Consider the following 17,479-nt stretch of genomic DNA (forward strand, 5'->3'; position numbering starts at 1 on the left):
TAGGGCAAAGAACGAACCGATGAAGGTACGGAGATGGACGTGGTAACCAACGTGGGACTTTGCTTGCTGGTCATAGTTGTTACAGCCTTGGTCATCATTGTTAAAAAGTTTGGGTTACTTTACATCGCCCTTCATAAGGTAATTTCAAATTTCAAGTCGCGGATTTTTTGAAATTGTCGTATCACTTCATGAGAGTTCGTATACATAATCAAAGCCTCGTCTCCGCTTCAGAGTCTAATGGGTAGATCCAGAGTTCAGCGCATTATTACCGTAGCTATACGATAATGCGTAGCGTAGGTATACCTATACCTGCATGCTGAGATCGATCGAGGTGATTTACAAGGACTATTTTACGGCAGATCCTAAAGATCGGACTTACAGTAGTAAATGTACATGTAATAAATCGACTTGCATACTATGTTACTATCACCCGGCGCGGTGTTAGTTTCTAAATCATTGCCGATAACAATTTTACTACTTCAGGTTTTTTTTACTGATAGTGATAACAAAAGTGTGTTTTTACCTTTGAAGTGGGAGTGGTTGGTGATGATGAATACTTTGTATAAAATTATACCGTTATATTATAATTTAGTAGTCTTTCACAAAGTATTCGAAGTAAGCTGTTGAATGCAGTTAGGGAATTAAGACCCTTGTAATAAATTATATCGATTTATTAGTACATGTAAACTTAGATTGCATTGCAAGGTCATACATACAAACACCCCAACCCCAAAAAGGCCAACAGCAATGTAAATCAATTATTTCTAGTGAAATGTATGGTAATGAAAATCTAGAGGAATATCACTTGTATAATGTATAGCCTTGCATCTGTGTATTTTACTGCATGATGGTACCAGCTAGTTTTGGAAATTATGAGTTTTGAGATCTCTGCTACATCTTGGTGAGATTTGTCGGAGAGAACTCTGACAGATGTCTCTGTGAGATGTGTCAGAGTTGTCAAAGTGCATATTTCTGAGAATTATGTTCCAGCATACCTACAGTACTCAAGGTAATGGCTTTAATTTTGTTATTGCCATATTGTTAATTGATAATCCAAAACAACAAATTTCAGGAAAATAGATTAGGCAATAATGCTTTCGATATTACATTGCAGTGCAAAAACCTATACTTTACATTTACACCAATGCAAGTAATCACTGTGGTATGGTACTTACTCCATATCTATCAATATTGTGTGGAATATTCCATTATGTCTTGTAGGTGGATAAAGACTCAACAAAGAATGGTGGTGAACTAGTGGCTGAAGTGTTGAAATCTCATGGCGTCAAATATATGTTTATATTGTGTGGGGGACATATTTCCCCAATTGTGGTTGGTGCTGAGAAAGTTGGCATTAGAGTTATAGACACCAGGCATGAGGTATGTACATAATACTAATAGTCTTGACTGTGGAGTATAGGTCATGTTTAGTTCCTGATACATTTATACAAGATTTTTTGCAATAATCTTTATGGAATATCATGCTTAAATTTAGCAAGACATTTCATTAATGTGGGACAATAAATTTCAAATTTGTGTCTCAGAAGCATTTGTGCATATTTATTTGTAATAGTGCGGGAGAATATTTTTGATGAAATAAATTCAATGTAGATTAAATTACATGTATATGTACTTGAGGAAAAAATTAGGACAATTGATATGATTTCCATAAAACATAAATTAATACTAGGGCCAAGAAAAGTTATGTTTGTTTCGCCTAGGGAAAATGCAGAAGTGATGCAGTGTTTTTTTTATTTGTTAGCTCCTTCATATTGATTGATAGGATTATAGACGGGGAAAAAAAGAGAAACCATGAAAGATGATTAATGAAATAGATACTTTGATTCAGTTACAGCCTACAGGGTATACATTACAAACACATGTGATTGATGTCCTGTACAGACATGTGGTAAAAATATCAATTTCCCACTGTATGTGTGTGTGTGCAATTTACAGGTTGTGAAAAAAATGACAAAAAAAACTGTGATGGCACATTCTCATGTTACGCAAGCAGGAATAAGTAACAAAACACTTTTTTTCTCTTGTCTGTACGTTTGACCAAGTTTAAGTTGAACAAAGTTCTCCTATATTTATTTACAAACATGGCTAAAACTGGTTATTTGTATGATGACTATTTCTTGATCACTTCTACCAAATAGGTGAATGCTGTCTTTGCTGCTGATGCTGTTGCTAGGTTATCAGGGACTGTTGGTGTTGCCGCAGTAACAGCAGGACCGGGTCTTACAAACACTGTCACTGCAGTGAAGAATGCACAGATGGCCGAATCACCATTATTACTGCTTGGAGGGGCTACAGCCACATTACTCAAGGTATCAGTAGTTAAGACATATAAACTATTAAATTGGGCAAACGGAATTGAACTTGAAAGATAAAAAAGCTAGTAAAATTTACTTGAACGTTTTATTCTATACTTGGTTATCTTGGGTAAGTCAGACAATGATTATTTTAATAGAGTTCTTCGATTGTCAGTACCTGAAATAGAATATTACTGCCAAGGCACATCATATAAATAACGAACATTTCAATTTCTTGGTCGACACCATAACTTCTGCTCCATGCGCTTCACATGCATTACTATAGGCATGCGTGAAAATAAGTAGACCTGCTTGTTCTATTTTGACCATCTAGCTTGAGGTGAAATGTTATTGCAGGCACTGAGAATTAAGATAAATGAAACTATGATATCAATAGACTAATTCTTGACACTCCAAATGTTCCCAAGATACACTTCACCCCACCACTCCTAAATTGCCTTTGCTAAACCTTTATGTAGTTTTCTGTTTCCAAAGTTATGATTGCACATCAACTGTTCTGTGATCCAGGAATATTACTTCTTCACTTTGGCTAAAGACAACTGCTTTGTTTCAATATAATAAAATGATATCATTATATAAAAAAAAATGGATCAAAAGTGAAAAAGTTGACAGTGTGTGTATTTTTAGACTGATACAATGAAATAAAAAATTATATCCTACTTGATATACGTTATTGATAATTGAACATTTGTTGATAATCTTAATTTGTTGTAATTGTTTGATCTCACCAGGGTAGAGGAGCATTACAAGATATTGATCAACTCTGTCTATTTAAACCACTATGTAAATTTACTGCTACAGTGAAGTATGTAAGAGATATCATTCCTACATTGAGAAAAGCTCTGGTAATTGCACAGTCAGGAACTCCAGGTACAGACAATCTGATTGGTAGTGTTAAGTATGTATTCCTCATTCTGATTGGCTTACTCAGAGTGACTGAGCAGAAAATCAATAAGTAGAAGCGTTGTAACTAAACAAGAATAAAAATGTTGTAATTGCATCACTATTAAAGTTACATTACTAGTATATTATGTTATGATACATCACATTACAATATATTACACTACATTATATTGTATTGCATCACCTCACAATGCATTTTATGATATTGCATTGCATAATAATTATATCACATTTCATAACAGTACAGTACATTACATGTTAGTATACCACACTACACCACACCACACCACACCACACCACACTACACTACACCACACCACACCACACTACACCACACCACACCACACCACACCACGCCACACCACACTACACCATACCACACCACACCACACCACACCATTACTACCTTGATAACAAGGACAGTGGAAGGAAGAATAACTTGTGACTATATTACATTACAACAGGTCCAGTATTTGTAGAGTTGCCATTGGACACTTTGTATCCATACCAGCTGGTTTCTAAAGAACTTGGACCAAAAGGACCGTCCAAAGGAGGTATTGTACAAAGTATTGTTGGTTGGTAAGTCACAAATCAGTCTTTATTCAATACATGTACAGTGATATAGTTTTGCTTATTGGTGAATTCAAAAAATAACCACTCATCGCAAAGTAAACATTAGTCTATGTGTTTCCTGAAAATTAAATGAGGTATTCAGATTCACATTCCCCACCGTATCCCCTGTATTCATGAATTCACAGCATAATCACTCACGGCAAAATAAAAAAACATTATTTATTTGTGTGTCATGATAACTAAATTAGAGATACAAAAATAAGAATTGAGTATTACATTTACGAGTTTCTAATATAAATCATTGTACATCTTCTTCCTCTGTCTCATACAATTCAGGTATATGGACAACTATTTGAATAACCTATATGCTGGAGCTTGGGAGAAAAGAACCACTAGTCCATTGCCAGTAGTGAGACCAATGCCTACACCTAGTCAGGGTAAGGTTTTGTCACATGCACTGTCATACCTACTGGCTCACAGTTTAGTCAAAATGTCTCTGTCCAGGTTTGAACTTGTTGGCTAATGGGAGTACGTACACTTGTATGCAGACTTTAATTTATATGCATTCGTGATAATGACAGCACATAAAATACGCAAAATTTTACTCAAAAGGAAACAATAAGTATAGAGACCAATGCTTCAATATGTAAATGCCTTCAACATATTTGAAACAATTGATAACTGTCAATAAGTCAATACTTTATACATTTGTTGTTATTTCATATTTCATAGTATTTTCTTGTCATTATTTCAGTACAACAAGCTGCCGAGTTACTCAGTAGAGCAAAGAAACCTGTGATACTACTAGGTAGTCAGTCTACATTGCCACCAACACCTGTTGAAGATCTCAGAAAATCCCTCGAGGTTAGTAGTAATACCCCCTGATATTATTAGGCAGTCATACTATACTACCAATGACATCGTGGAAAATCTCAAAGAATCTTTAGATAGTAGTAGTACCCCCTGATAGTATTAGGCAGTCAGTCAACATTGTCTCCAACCTGTGTGGAAAATTTCAAAGAATCACTATCATTGCCAGGTTAGTGCAACCCCCAGATAGTACACCTGATGTAGAATAAACTTTGATCTGACCTGTAATGAACTTGACTTGACCTTAAACTCTGACCAGTAATGAATACACATTGACCTGTGTGAAAATAATTTATTTACAGAAATTAGGTATTCCATGTTTCCTGGGTGGTATGGCAAGAGGTATGCTTGGTAGAGATAGTCCCATTCACATCCGACAACGACGGAGAGATGCTCTGAAAGAAGCTGATGTAGTTATCTTATTAGGTACAGTAACAGGAGAAAAATACTCAGTATTTATGTCATTATTGTTGTCTTCTGTTAAAATAGTATTATTGGGTATACAAATACATCTTCCATGGATAAAACTAAGCATGAAATTGATATCATTGTAAAAAACTGAAAGGGAGAATTAGTAGGATCGTGTTGCCAAATGGTGCAGTAATACATCACATTGTCTTTGCTTGAAATCTTGTTGGCGATACAGTCGCTGATTCACACACACACACACACACACACACACACACACACACACACACACACACACACACACACACACACACACACAAAATATACAAGCTCATGCACATACATTCACATGCATGCTCTCAAAGATGCACACATAGTACACATACATTGCAATCTGACCTTCCTATACTCTTGCATGAGTACATCATATACCAAGTACTTGATAGCTTGTATAGCTATTATTTCTATCAACAACAAAAATATTAATGTGTAAATAAAAACAGTAAACCAAACATACAATCTCTTGCATTTTACCTCATTATATGTTCATGTTGTCAAATATTAAAAGTTTTAATTTTGCCTGCAACAGTATATTTGTTGGCCTGGAGACAGGTTCTGTAGTATAATTTCATATGCCTCATCATTCTAAATATAATAACATATTAGAATCTAGATTAAATGCATGCTTGTTTGTCAGTGATTCCTTGCCGTACATCATGACGGCTACACGTAGAACCTTGTCACTTGTTTTTGAGTTTTGACAGTCGTATTTTTCTCAATAGGTATGGTTTGTGATTTTAGATTGTCATATGGACGAGTATTGAATCGTAGATCCAAGATTATAGCAGTCAATAGGACTAAAGAACAGTTGTACAAGGTAATGTATGGTCATCATGGAAGCACTATCATTCATACACAAGTTCTCTTCTTCCACTTTTTATGGGTATATGAAGCTAACCCTTTTACACCTCCTCTTTACTCAACACCTCCAGCAAAATTGGATCGCTGTCAGAGCCAGTTAGACACTGAAAAAGGACTAGTGATTTGTTAAAAACATTTAATCTCTGTTTTCTAATCAAAATGATACAATTTGTATTGACACTTTGTGGAACTGACTGTGATGTCCTGTATGGTTAAGGTAAACTTGAAAATTGACTTACCTGTATTTATGTTTCTTCTTTATTTGTAGAATACTGATATGTTTTGGAAGCCAACATTAGCTGTCCAAGCAGACCCTGCTACTTTCTTAGTACAACTACAAGAGAAACTTGGAGGGTATAAATGTGATACAGAGTGGGTGACTTTATTGAAAGGTAGAGATGCTGAGAAAGAGGAAAGTAACAGGTAAATGTCCAGGTTATATTAGGAAGTTTAGTAGTTTATCTTTTGGGTCTAAAGTTTGGTTTGATGATTAGATTGCACATTAGGGAAGGGTTGGTACTTGAGTAGCAGTGTACTGTCTGATCAGCTGCAATAATTGTAGCATTAGTTTTGATTTTGAGTTGGTTTTTAGCCCCAATGGGTATTGCCCTTGTGTGTGTGTGTGTGTGTGTGTGTGTGTGTGTGTGTGTGTGTGTGTGTGTGTGTGTGTGTGTGTGTGTGTGTGTGCATTCACCCTCATATCTCTGGCATGTACCAACTGATTTCAACTAACCCTAGTGTAGGTAACACACTATGTAAGACATATGCATGTCACTGTGTTTAAACCCTGGAACAAAACAAAAGTTCAAAAACAAAAAAACTCTAAATCAAAACTAACATTACAATTATTGAAGCTATCAATCTAAAACTATATACAGCACCTCTGAACTTTACAGTGTATAGAATACAGATAAATTTTCTGATTGATTGATTGATTGATTGACTGATTGATTGATTGATTGATTGATTGATTGATTGATTGATTGATTAGTTTTCCATGATTTTTCTGTCACTGATTGCAAAAAATGGACTGTCACTTCTATAATATATCCATCAATTTATTTTGTTGTAACTGTCCTGACTGGAGAGACGTTCCTTATTTTTCTTTGCAGAAAGGAAGCCCAATCAAAGACAGATGTTCACTTAAACCCACTGAAAATTCTACACTGTCTTGATGACCTACTACCTGATAATAGTGTCTTAGTAGCAGATGGTGGTGACTTTGTTGGTAGTGCAGCATATATTGTAAGGTAAGGATATACGTATGGACAGACAGACAGACAGATGTACATACATACATACATACATACATACATACATACATACATACATACATACATACATACATACATACATACATACATACATACATACCGACACACACACACACACACACACACACACACACACACACACACACACACACACACACACACACACACATTCATCAGTGATACTGTAGAATATATGTCAACTGTCTACTATGTTTCTGTATACAGTTCCAAAAATCCTAAGTTATCCAACTTCTAAAATTACTATACTTTATCAAGTCATTGCTTCACATGCTTGGTTCACTAGAGGCATGGCTATATTTTCTTCTCAATTCTTCTCATGTAATGAAGTAATGCAAGTACTTTTCATTGATTTTTAGACCCCGTGGTCCATTACGGTGGTTAGATCCAGGTGCATTTGGTACTCTAGGTGTTGGTGGTGGTTTTGCCTTAGGTGCAAAACTTTGTCGTCCTGAATCTGAAGTGTGGGTTATTTATGGAGACGGCTCTTTAGGCTATAGTGTTGCAGAGTTTGATACATTCACTCGTCACAAGGTATGTACATGTTAAGTTATGTTTCAGTGTGCAATTATTACAGCTAATAATATAACAGTAACCAGTATGACAGTTAAAGAGTACTGACAGCTAAAAACGTAACAGAACTGTACAGTAATGTTTTCATTGTACAGTTACAGCTAATACTGTACTACAGACTGTTAAAGACACACATTTCTGATCTTGCCTAGAATTGCATTTATAAATGTCACTCAACAAGAAATGTGAACACACTACCAGCTTTTGCCTCAAACCTGTAGCTTTGTGTTTATGTTGTTATAGCAGATACATGTAGGCACTACATATATTTTAATTGACATGGATGAGTTAGCTGTAAAAGATACATCATAGATTTCAGTTTAAATTTCTTAACTCATTCAGAATCACCTTGTTCTATATCTCTATCAGACAACTATTTTTAAATCAAATTTTAATCCTGAACCGGTATGGGCCTTTAATGTTTCACCTTGCTATTACAGCTAATGTAAAACTCGGAGTTTCATGCATAGTGCGATCACGCAGAGTGTGATCATGCATAGTGCGATCATCAGACAACATTACAGGAAAACCGAGAAACCAGTCTATTTCCACTATTTAGTTGTTATAATTCTGTCTTGTATTTTATTGTAGATTCCTATATTAGCATTGGTTGGTACTGATGCAGCCTGGATGCAGATATGTCGTGATCAGGTGCCAATGTTGGGAAGTTCTGTTGGTTGTACACTAGCTGTGAGTCTATATCATGATATATATCACAATTATAACCCTAGTTTCCACTAAAACAAACACTGAATGTAATCCTCATTTTAAAAATTTAGAAGTAAATCTAAAATTTTAAAAAATTATTGAAAGCTGATTTTCAGAATGTTTCTTTTTAGTAAATTCATTCATGTTACCTGCAGGAGATACTTTACAACATAGGATGTATATGTGTCATGACAGCAATATTTGTTACTTTTATCAACTGTGTCATGTAGTGTTATAGGACATGAGAGGCCGCACACTGCACATAGAGAGAATTTGGACTGGGTAGAGTAGTGTCATCATTGCTTAGTTAAAACAATATCTTTATTAAAATTATAGTACTGTAATAACCTGGGGAGCTATATCCTGCTTGAAAGTTCTTGAATTTCAAATCATTTCGTGAAAGTCCTGGGAAATCTTGACAAATTTTATTATACTCAAGGTAAATGAATAAAGTAATTATTTGTTTGTTGTGTTTGTTTACAGTATACTGATTATCACATTGTTGCCGATGGTTACGGAGGAAAGGGCTATCTTCTAAATCGTGATAATGAAGACAAAATGGAAGAAGTATTGAAGGCAGCTCAAGCAGATTGTAAAGCTGGTAAAGCTGTTCTCATCAATGCTTTGATTGGACGTACCAGTTTCCGAGAAGGTTCCATCTCAGTTTAGTTCAATGCAACTACAAAAACAACTACTATGTAATAGTTGGCAGACTTGTCTTTTTTATAGTCATGTTGAATCAATGTAAAAGTCACCTTTTGGAATGATGTTTTTTTAAATACAAAATTGAGAGGACTTCACTTTGTAAATAATCAACTGAAATTCCAGAGGGTCCACCATTTAATTTTGTATTGTTCAACAGATATTTACCTATCACATTGAATTAAATATGTATCAGTGGCCATATTGAATCAAAACTGAATTGTCAGCCATGTTGAATTCAAGTATGGAATGTGAATCATATCATATTATCAAATATGGATTAAATGGATCAATGTAGATATGGAATATGGACAATTAAATGAAATGAAATTGAATGAAACTATGCATCAAAGGTAGGAATCAGGACGTAATTTGATATCCACAATTGAGAGGATGACATTTTGGTGTCATTTTATTTCTTGTAGTAAAATCAAACTCCAACAGAAAAATTCTGGTCTTTTCAATCTGCAATATTTGTATACTTGTTTGTAAGTAGTATAGTTGATACCTTAGCTTTTATTACAACTAGGAACAAGAAAATAAGAGTTATGTGTCATGTGACTCATAGCTATACCGGTACTAGTGTTTCATTCCACTTCACATACTAAATAGCTTGTTTTGATGCAAATCATAATTTATTCTGTTACAAATCTATTCTTTATACTGAGCAGTGTGAATTTTGATTTGAAAATATATGCAATTTGATTGGTTCATTGCAGATATTGTTCATGAATATTCATGATATGTAAAACTAATATTCATAAATATTGAATTGAATATTAATGGTATTAAATCATGGTGTTTGTTATATATAATATGTTCTCATTGATTTGGGCTGCATCTTCACAAAGGATGTGTTTATCATGGTCTGCAACTTTTGTGTGGTTGTATACAAAACAGAAAACCAAGTTTAAATGTGCTGTGGAATTAGAACTAGAAAAAGCAAACAAAGGAAATTCGCCAGAGCTATTTAAAAAGTAAATGTTAATTTTTGTCACTTAAATATTTCTGGAGATGATATGAATTACAATTTGGTGAATTTTCGTGAATTTTGAATAAAAAGAATATGTGATCATGATGACCTGTGTTTCTACTCTACTCTACTCTACTCTACTCTACTCTACTCTACTCTACTCTACTCTACTCTACACTACTCTACTCTACTCTACTTTAGATTTTGAAAACTTTTACTACGGTTTGACATTTGCTAATTTGAATATGGACCAATCGTTATAAAAACGTTTCTCATTGTATGTGTTCGCCGTAACTAGACCACATGAACGGGCAATGTTACTGAAAACATTGTGCATTAAGAACAAAACATAAAGAGAACACCTTTATTTGCAAACATTATGAATATTGTTTACTATCGAAATATGACGGGCGTAATGTATATAGCGCCCCGTTACAATAGAAAAGAGAGAGGATGTGAAACGTTTTCACAAAATGTACGCATGCGCCGTCGTGGTTCTAACTTTAGGACGTTCTAGTTTGTAAATAACAAGGAAAGTTTTGTGTAAGTGTACTTATCGTGGCAGCATCGAGGGACTTGGTACGCTTGTTCAACACCTCAGTTTGTGTGTCGTGATCGTGCCTATTATATGACTTTTCTAAAGTTTTTTTTCAAAAACCTCGGATAAGAATTATTGTTTTGCAGTGTTTTCACTTTGAAACTCAGTCTGTAAGTTTTGAAACTTATTTGAAGATTATGATGTAAAATTGATCCCATTTGCTATGAAAAACCCCACAAAATAGATCAGAAAGTGTTGTTGTTTGATATGTCCGGTTTAATCGTTGAACAAAATATTGTAACCTTTGTATCTTGTACAACTTGTAGGTCCTGTTGTATCAGAAATTACAGGACTTGTAAACAAGCTACACTTACTAATACTAGTAATTTATATGTCAACTTCCACTCTTCTTATCCAAACTTGAGAGAATTGTACCGAAACTTGGAAATCTCTAAGCTGGTCATTGTATTACAATTATTCGCAGAAACTTACTTATGTTGGAAAGTCACCATTTGTGCCATTATCATGCAACTTTTATATGATACGCTAAGTACATTTTTACGTGTGAGGCAAATTTCATATACCTCTCACAACGATTTTATACGTGACATCATATTTTCTAGTAACTGTGGTTAAAACAAATATTAATGGGTTGAAACAATAAGACTTATTATGGGTAGGGTTAATGTTTCAGAATGAACCCGTCATACATGTATTCCGTGTATAGGATTCCTGTGCGATGATGTGACACAGACAATTATAATTATTACGTGCATGACTATGAAGTCATTCTTTCCCAGTACATGTAGCCTCACATATATATTAATAGAATCAGTTTGAATGATAATGTCACGCATTGGTTCACTCCATGTCATAACAGCTTACCATTTCAGACTCACAAACTTCCGGACAAAAGTGCTTTAACATTTGAATATTTTATGCTGCAACAATTTACTCTAAACAGAACACAAAACAATGATATGTCAACAGAGTAGACTGTCTGAGTTTTATGGAATGGATGCATCGCAGGATGACATCTCCGTAAATACATATGGTGTGTATGATGAAATATAAAATTATAACAAGAGGGCTGTTCATATTCTCATCCTGGTGGATGCATCCACCTGTCTGCCACGGTCTAGGTGGTCTCGTAATGGAAAGTGTGGGTAACCAAGATTAATAGTTAATATTTGCCTAATCTTGGTTACCCAGACTCTCCAGCAGGCGAGTGTAGCCCCCAATGACAAGAGTCTGGGTCAGTAACCAAGACCACTGACCGAGACTACCATTTGACTGATTTTCGTTAATTCTTTTTAACAGGTGTTTGATTTTAAGTTATCTGCTGATGAGATTGCTAAGTTGGATACTAAGAATTTCAGATTGATACGTTTTGATTTGTAAGTATCTACTTATAAACTTTATCCGAATGTGGAATAATGTGATAATTAAGTAAATTAAACAATCTTGGTTGATTGAAAGATTGTTTTTCTAGTAATGAATAAATTAGTAAGTTTTGAACTGATATTCATGAACTATAAATTAATTCTAAATTTAAAAATTATTTTTAAAGTGACTGATTTATCAATTTAGGAATAATTTGACTTTTTTCCATTTCTTTTCAGAATGAACAAACATCCTCATTATCCATTTGAGCTAACGACATAACGAACAAACAACACTATTATCCATTTGAGCTAAGGGTGAACGAACAAACATCTCCATTATCCATTTGAGCTAAAGGTATAAAGGGGTGTTTTTGCTTCATCTGTTTGTTTGTGTTTGTTTGTGTGTGTGTGTGTGTAAATAATTTTCAACAATAATTTTCAACAAATCATAAGGACTAAATAAATGATTGAAGAAATTTGAAAGGTAGGGGTTGGGTGGTATGATAATGATGACAATAAAAAACGAAATTATAAATAGATTTGTAATTTTATCAATTTCTGAAATAAATGTTCTTTGATTTCAAATGAATTTAATAATTTTGTTTTCTGACGAATGTCCAGAATGGAAATAACTGCAATTGCCCGATTAACAATCTCATTCGGAATCTGAAAGTGACTCGTGGTCATAGTAGCATTATTTGAATACTACTAGTGCACCGCTCCCAGTTGAATGTATAAACAGCAGGTGATGAATTACGAGGATTATTTCTGTATGAATAAAATTTTCTTCGTGTGCCTATGCAAATAAACCAGCAATAAGTCTAATTTGAACTTGAATGAAATCCGATCGAATCGGATACGCTTTGTACATCTGATTCATATGCCAACTTCAAACTGAGTTTGACCTACCCATAATGCATCACATTCATTAGACATCATGGCGGATACCAAGAAGAAAGAAGACGACACTGTTGAGAAAAAAGAGGAGGAGAAAGACAAGAAAAATGAAGAAGAAAAGGAACCAGAATTGGTGAGAACTAGTTTTCCTGTCGAAACATATTGTGGCTTTGAAAACACCATGCGTTCCTCAAAAAAGTCGATTAAATCCTTGATAGCAGTATAATACACATGTGTATATTGCTGTGTCACCGCCATGCGATTCAATGAGTCTCTGTAACGTATAATCAACACTACACTATCACTGCCCTCAAGTTACTCGTTTTCATAATATTACATTTTTCTCGTAATCTTTTAAATGTTTGGATGGCTGGGGAACTTGTCACGTTTTGTTGATCTTACGTCGACATAACAGATCATCGATATTACGAGTGACAAAGTTAAAACGACCTTCCTATCCTACCTTCATGGGTAAAGGAACTGCACAATATAAGATTCTTGCAAGCTGATCAGTCATTAGGTACAATATCCGTAAATGGTCGACAAGGACAAATTGAAAGTACAAACGTACTTCTGAGATTTGATCTGCCTGTGTGTATTTAATTTTTGATACTTGTTACTAAGTTAACATGTATTTTAATACAAATCAATGTGATGATATTTTCTGATAGGTAAACACAAACATATTCACAAAGTATTGTTATTGTGAATATTGGTTAATGATTTTAAATATTGAAGGTGGTAAATATAGATTGTTGGCATATTTCTTCAACTTAAATGATAATCATGTAATTTTCTTTTTTCCAAAACAGTCAGAAGAAGATAAACAATTGCAAGAAGAACTGAACATGCTTGTTGAAAGACTTGTGGTAAGTATTCTAGATTAGATCAGCGGAAAGTTTTGGTTGGTCGAGCTATGAGTATCTCAGCTTGATCAACCCAAATAGAAGGGTTGGTGTATCATTATGTGAATAGTACTCAGATTTTTATTTTTCATCATTTTGGTGTCCAAGAATAAAGTACAATCCTTATTGTAATTTCTAAACACCTCTTGTGATGTAAATGAAAAGCATACCCACTTTCAGTGGTGTCATTACAAGGTCTATCTAGCCTGCAAATGGACAGTTTGACAAAGCCTGTCAATCTGAACATGTGAAACGTTACTTGTAAGAACTAAGAATCCATGGTTGTGGTACAAGAACATATCATTAGTATGTTACCGACCTGATGAATGTGTTTAAGGAGGTCTATCTTTATTTAGTCTTGTTGTAATACGTAATAAGACCTCAGCCCAGGTCTGTGTTCAGAAAATTACTGAACAAAAGCCACAGTATGACAGTACTCAGTCCTTATGGAGTGAAGCCCTCAGCTATACGACCTAGTATTGTTGCTTTTAAACATTAGCACATTTACCCAAGTCTGTCAGCTAAACTAATCTTTGTTTTACAAATGAAACAAAACAAATAGTATGATATTCATCACTGTTGTGATGAATAAAATACAGAATTGTTTACAGTATGGAAGTGCTTTTGCTATACTTCAGAACCTTTGCAACATTTTCGGAGGGAGTCATATAAAATAAGATTATTTTGGAGAAACCCATTAAAAATATAATCAAACCTCTAGATCTTGTCGGGTGGCCTTGTTTTCTTTTTCAAACTTCTGTCAAAAAGTATCTTATGTATTTCATGACATTTGAATTGCTTTTCAGGAATCTAATGAGAAATTGTATAAACCTGCACTGGAGCAGTTAAGAACACAGATTAGAGCTTCTACAAGTTCAATGACATCTGTGCCCAAACCATTGAAGTTTCTACGTCCCCATTATGGCACATTGAAAGAGGTGTATGACAAAATTAAAGATGCAGAAAACAAGGTAAGATTATATGTGAATTAAGAGATGATTTTTAGTCTTTGGTTGAAAAGCCCATCATGTAACGCTTCAAAATATTTACAATATTGTAACTTTTCCAATGATGGTGTTTGTATCATAGACAGTGTGTCCTCTAATGATAGCCAAATTTTGTTGTTGTGAGTCAAAATGATAAAAACTGTCATTTCTTGTGAGTCACCACATAGTAAGAGATAGGGGAACACCAAATTTTGGTGCGTCACTAGAAATTGTGTGCGTCAGTGGCACGTCAAATTGGCTTAGAGGACACACTGATCATAGAATTCTGGGTATGAGGGTATGGTAACAGTCATTGAATAGACAATATTCAAAACTATTTACAATAGTCTACTGTCGGGTGATTCCATTAGGAGGTCACCTGATCAACAGCATAACATCATCATCATTATACTGATGACGTCTGAGTGATTCGGACGAATGCTACATAATCACAAAAACTAGAAAGGTAACTTCACTGGTACTACTTTAAAAATTGGAGTCAAGTATCAATTTCTATTCTACAACATTCAAAATGTTTCAAAATAGCTACTATGTTTTATTTTGTACTTGTAGAGATTTTGTGCAGATGTTATATCTGTACTAGGGATGACTATAAGTGAAACCAGGGAATGTTTAAAATATCGTATGCTGGGATCTAAAGAATCATTAGAGTCCTGGGGACATGAGTATGTCAGGTGAGTTTATCTACTGTTTCTAACCATGTTAGCCCCCTCAATCAGTAAACTGTTGTATGAATAAATGAATGAATGAATGAATGAATGAAATGAATGTTATTTTACAATGCGGTGTTTGATTTGATAATTATGACCATATTCTTAGTTGTGAAACTCATTGAACCTATTGGAAACAGGACACAGCTAATTAGGAAACTTGCACATACTTCATTTTGTAGACATCTAGCTGGTGAGATTGGTCAAACCTGGCAAGAAACAGAAGAAAAGAAAGATGGTGAATACCGAGACAACTTAATCAAGCTTGCAAAAGAAATAGTACCTTACAATATGAAACATAATGCTGAGGCTGAAGCTTGTGATCTGTTGATGGAAATAGAACGTTTAGATCTTTTAGATGAATATGTAGATGAGAGTGCATACCCCAGAGTCTGTCTTTACTTGGTCAGGTGAGTTAAACAATTGCTGACTTGGACATGGTACATGTCGATGAGAGTGCGTACCCCAGGGTCTGTCTTTACTTGGTCAGGTGAGTTTAAATAGCTGACTTGGACATGATACATGTCGATGAGAGTGCGTACCCCAGGGTCTGTCTTTACTTGCCCCAGGGTCTGTCTTTACTTGCCCCAAGGTCTGTCTTTACTTGGTTAGGTGAGTTAAAATAGCTGACTTGGACATAATACATGTAAAGTTATGTGTGTTAGCAGAATGAGACGCAGTCAAATTTTGATAGGTATATTACAATTTACTATTGTTACCCAGTGTGCCCTCTAATGATAGCTAAATTTTGTTGTTGTGAGTCAAATGAGAAAACTAGGATTTCTTGTGAGTCACCACGTAGTAAGAGATAGGGGAACACCAAATGTTGATGCGTCTCTAGAAATTTGTGTCAGTGGCGTGTCAAGTTGGCTTAGAGGGCACACCGATGTTACCCATACTCTAGAATGCAGTCTACAATTATTTCTTAACAATTTTCTACCTTAGTCAAAAAGAGGTGTAACATTTCGATTATAATTCAATTATAACAGAGGTTGTTTTGTCCTTACCAAACATAAATTCAATCAGTTCAGTTTCAAAAGTGCAAGCAACGTAGTAGGAAGGGTTTGAAAACAAGTACTCAATAACAATCATATACTTAGATGTTTTGCGTTGAAATCCATCTGAATATAAGTAAGTGTATGAACAGTAATTATGTGTTCTTGTTTCTATTACAGTTGTGTTAATTATGTACCTGAACCAGAAGATGCTAACCTGTTGAAAACAGCACTGCGTCTCTTCAGAAGATTTGACAGATACCCAGAAGCATTGAGACTGGCAATGCAACTCAATGATATAGAGTTGATTGAAGAGATCTTCACATCATGCAAAGACATGTATGTTATTCTTATTTGTACTTAGTCTATGTACAATGTATTTTATGTAGTCTGCTACTACTGTCTACTGTGTTGCATCATGCAAAGGCATGTATTCTAAGTCAGTCAATGTAGTTCATATTGTCTTTTAATTTTTCCAAACTAACACTTTCTGCTGCACCAAAAGATGGAAAGATCGCATGTTTATGTTGGATAGACAGAAAACTTATCTGGATTTAAATTTTTATATTTCAGTTTGATACAGAAACAGATGGCATTTATGTTGGGTAGACAGCAAACTTATCTGGATTTGAATGATGACATGGATGACTATGATGACTTAGTAGAAATCATGTCCAATGTTCATCTCAATAGTAACTTTCTAGCTCTGGCACGTGAAGTAAGTATAACACATGGAGTACATATACATGATAACTTAGCATGCAGGGGACAGTTCTGTGTCTT

At 34.7% G+C, this 17,479-nt stretch overlaps 2 protein-coding genes across 2 annotated transcripts in view; both read left to right on the top strand.

Moving 5' to 3' along the window:
* Positions 1–10,352, top strand: LOC144441031 (2-hydroxyacyl-CoA lyase 2-like). The gene is made up of 14 exons (XM_078130543.1): positions 1–138; positions 1,222–1,380; positions 2,160–2,330; positions 3,068–3,206; positions 3,704–3,818; positions 4,149–4,249; positions 4,567–4,676; positions 4,985–5,108; positions 5,873–5,967; positions 6,280–6,434; positions 7,124–7,261; positions 7,663–7,837; positions 8,468–8,566; positions 9,068–10,352. Exons 1-14 carry the CDS (start codon positions 34–36, stop codon positions 9,251–9,253), a joined length of 1,872 nt encoding a protein of 623 aa, XP_077986669.1. The 5' UTR covers positions 1–33; the 3' UTR covers positions 9,254–10,352.
* Positions 10,353–12,438: 2,086 nt separating this feature from the next.
* The window catches only part of LOC144440798 (26S proteasome non-ATPase regulatory subunit 2-like), a 15,298-nt gene continuing 10,257 nt past the window's right edge, over positions 12,439–17,479 (top strand). Inside the window, exons 1-8 of the mRNA XM_078130189.1 lie at positions 12,439–12,537; positions 13,115–13,212; positions 13,892–13,948; positions 14,791–14,955; positions 15,544–15,665; positions 15,884–16,111; positions 16,877–17,035; positions 17,270–17,414. Coding sequence (XP_077986315.1) covers positions 13,120–13,212; positions 13,892–13,948; positions 14,791–14,955; positions 15,544–15,665; positions 15,884–16,111; positions 16,877–17,035; positions 17,270–17,414 — 969 coding nt within the window. The 5' untranslated portion in view covers positions 12,439–12,537; positions 13,115–13,119. The remainder of the gene's footprint in view (positions 12,538–13,114; positions 13,213–13,891; positions 13,949–14,790; positions 14,956–15,543; positions 15,666–15,883; positions 16,112–16,876; positions 17,036–17,269; positions 17,415–17,479) is intronic.

This window comes from Glandiceps talaboti, chromosome 10 (assembly GCF_964340395.1).
Source record: "Glandiceps talaboti chromosome 10, keGlaTala1.1, whole genome shotgun sequence".
Classification (NCBI taxonomy): domain Eukaryota; kingdom Metazoa; phylum Hemichordata; class Enteropneusta; family Spengelidae; genus Glandiceps; species Glandiceps talaboti.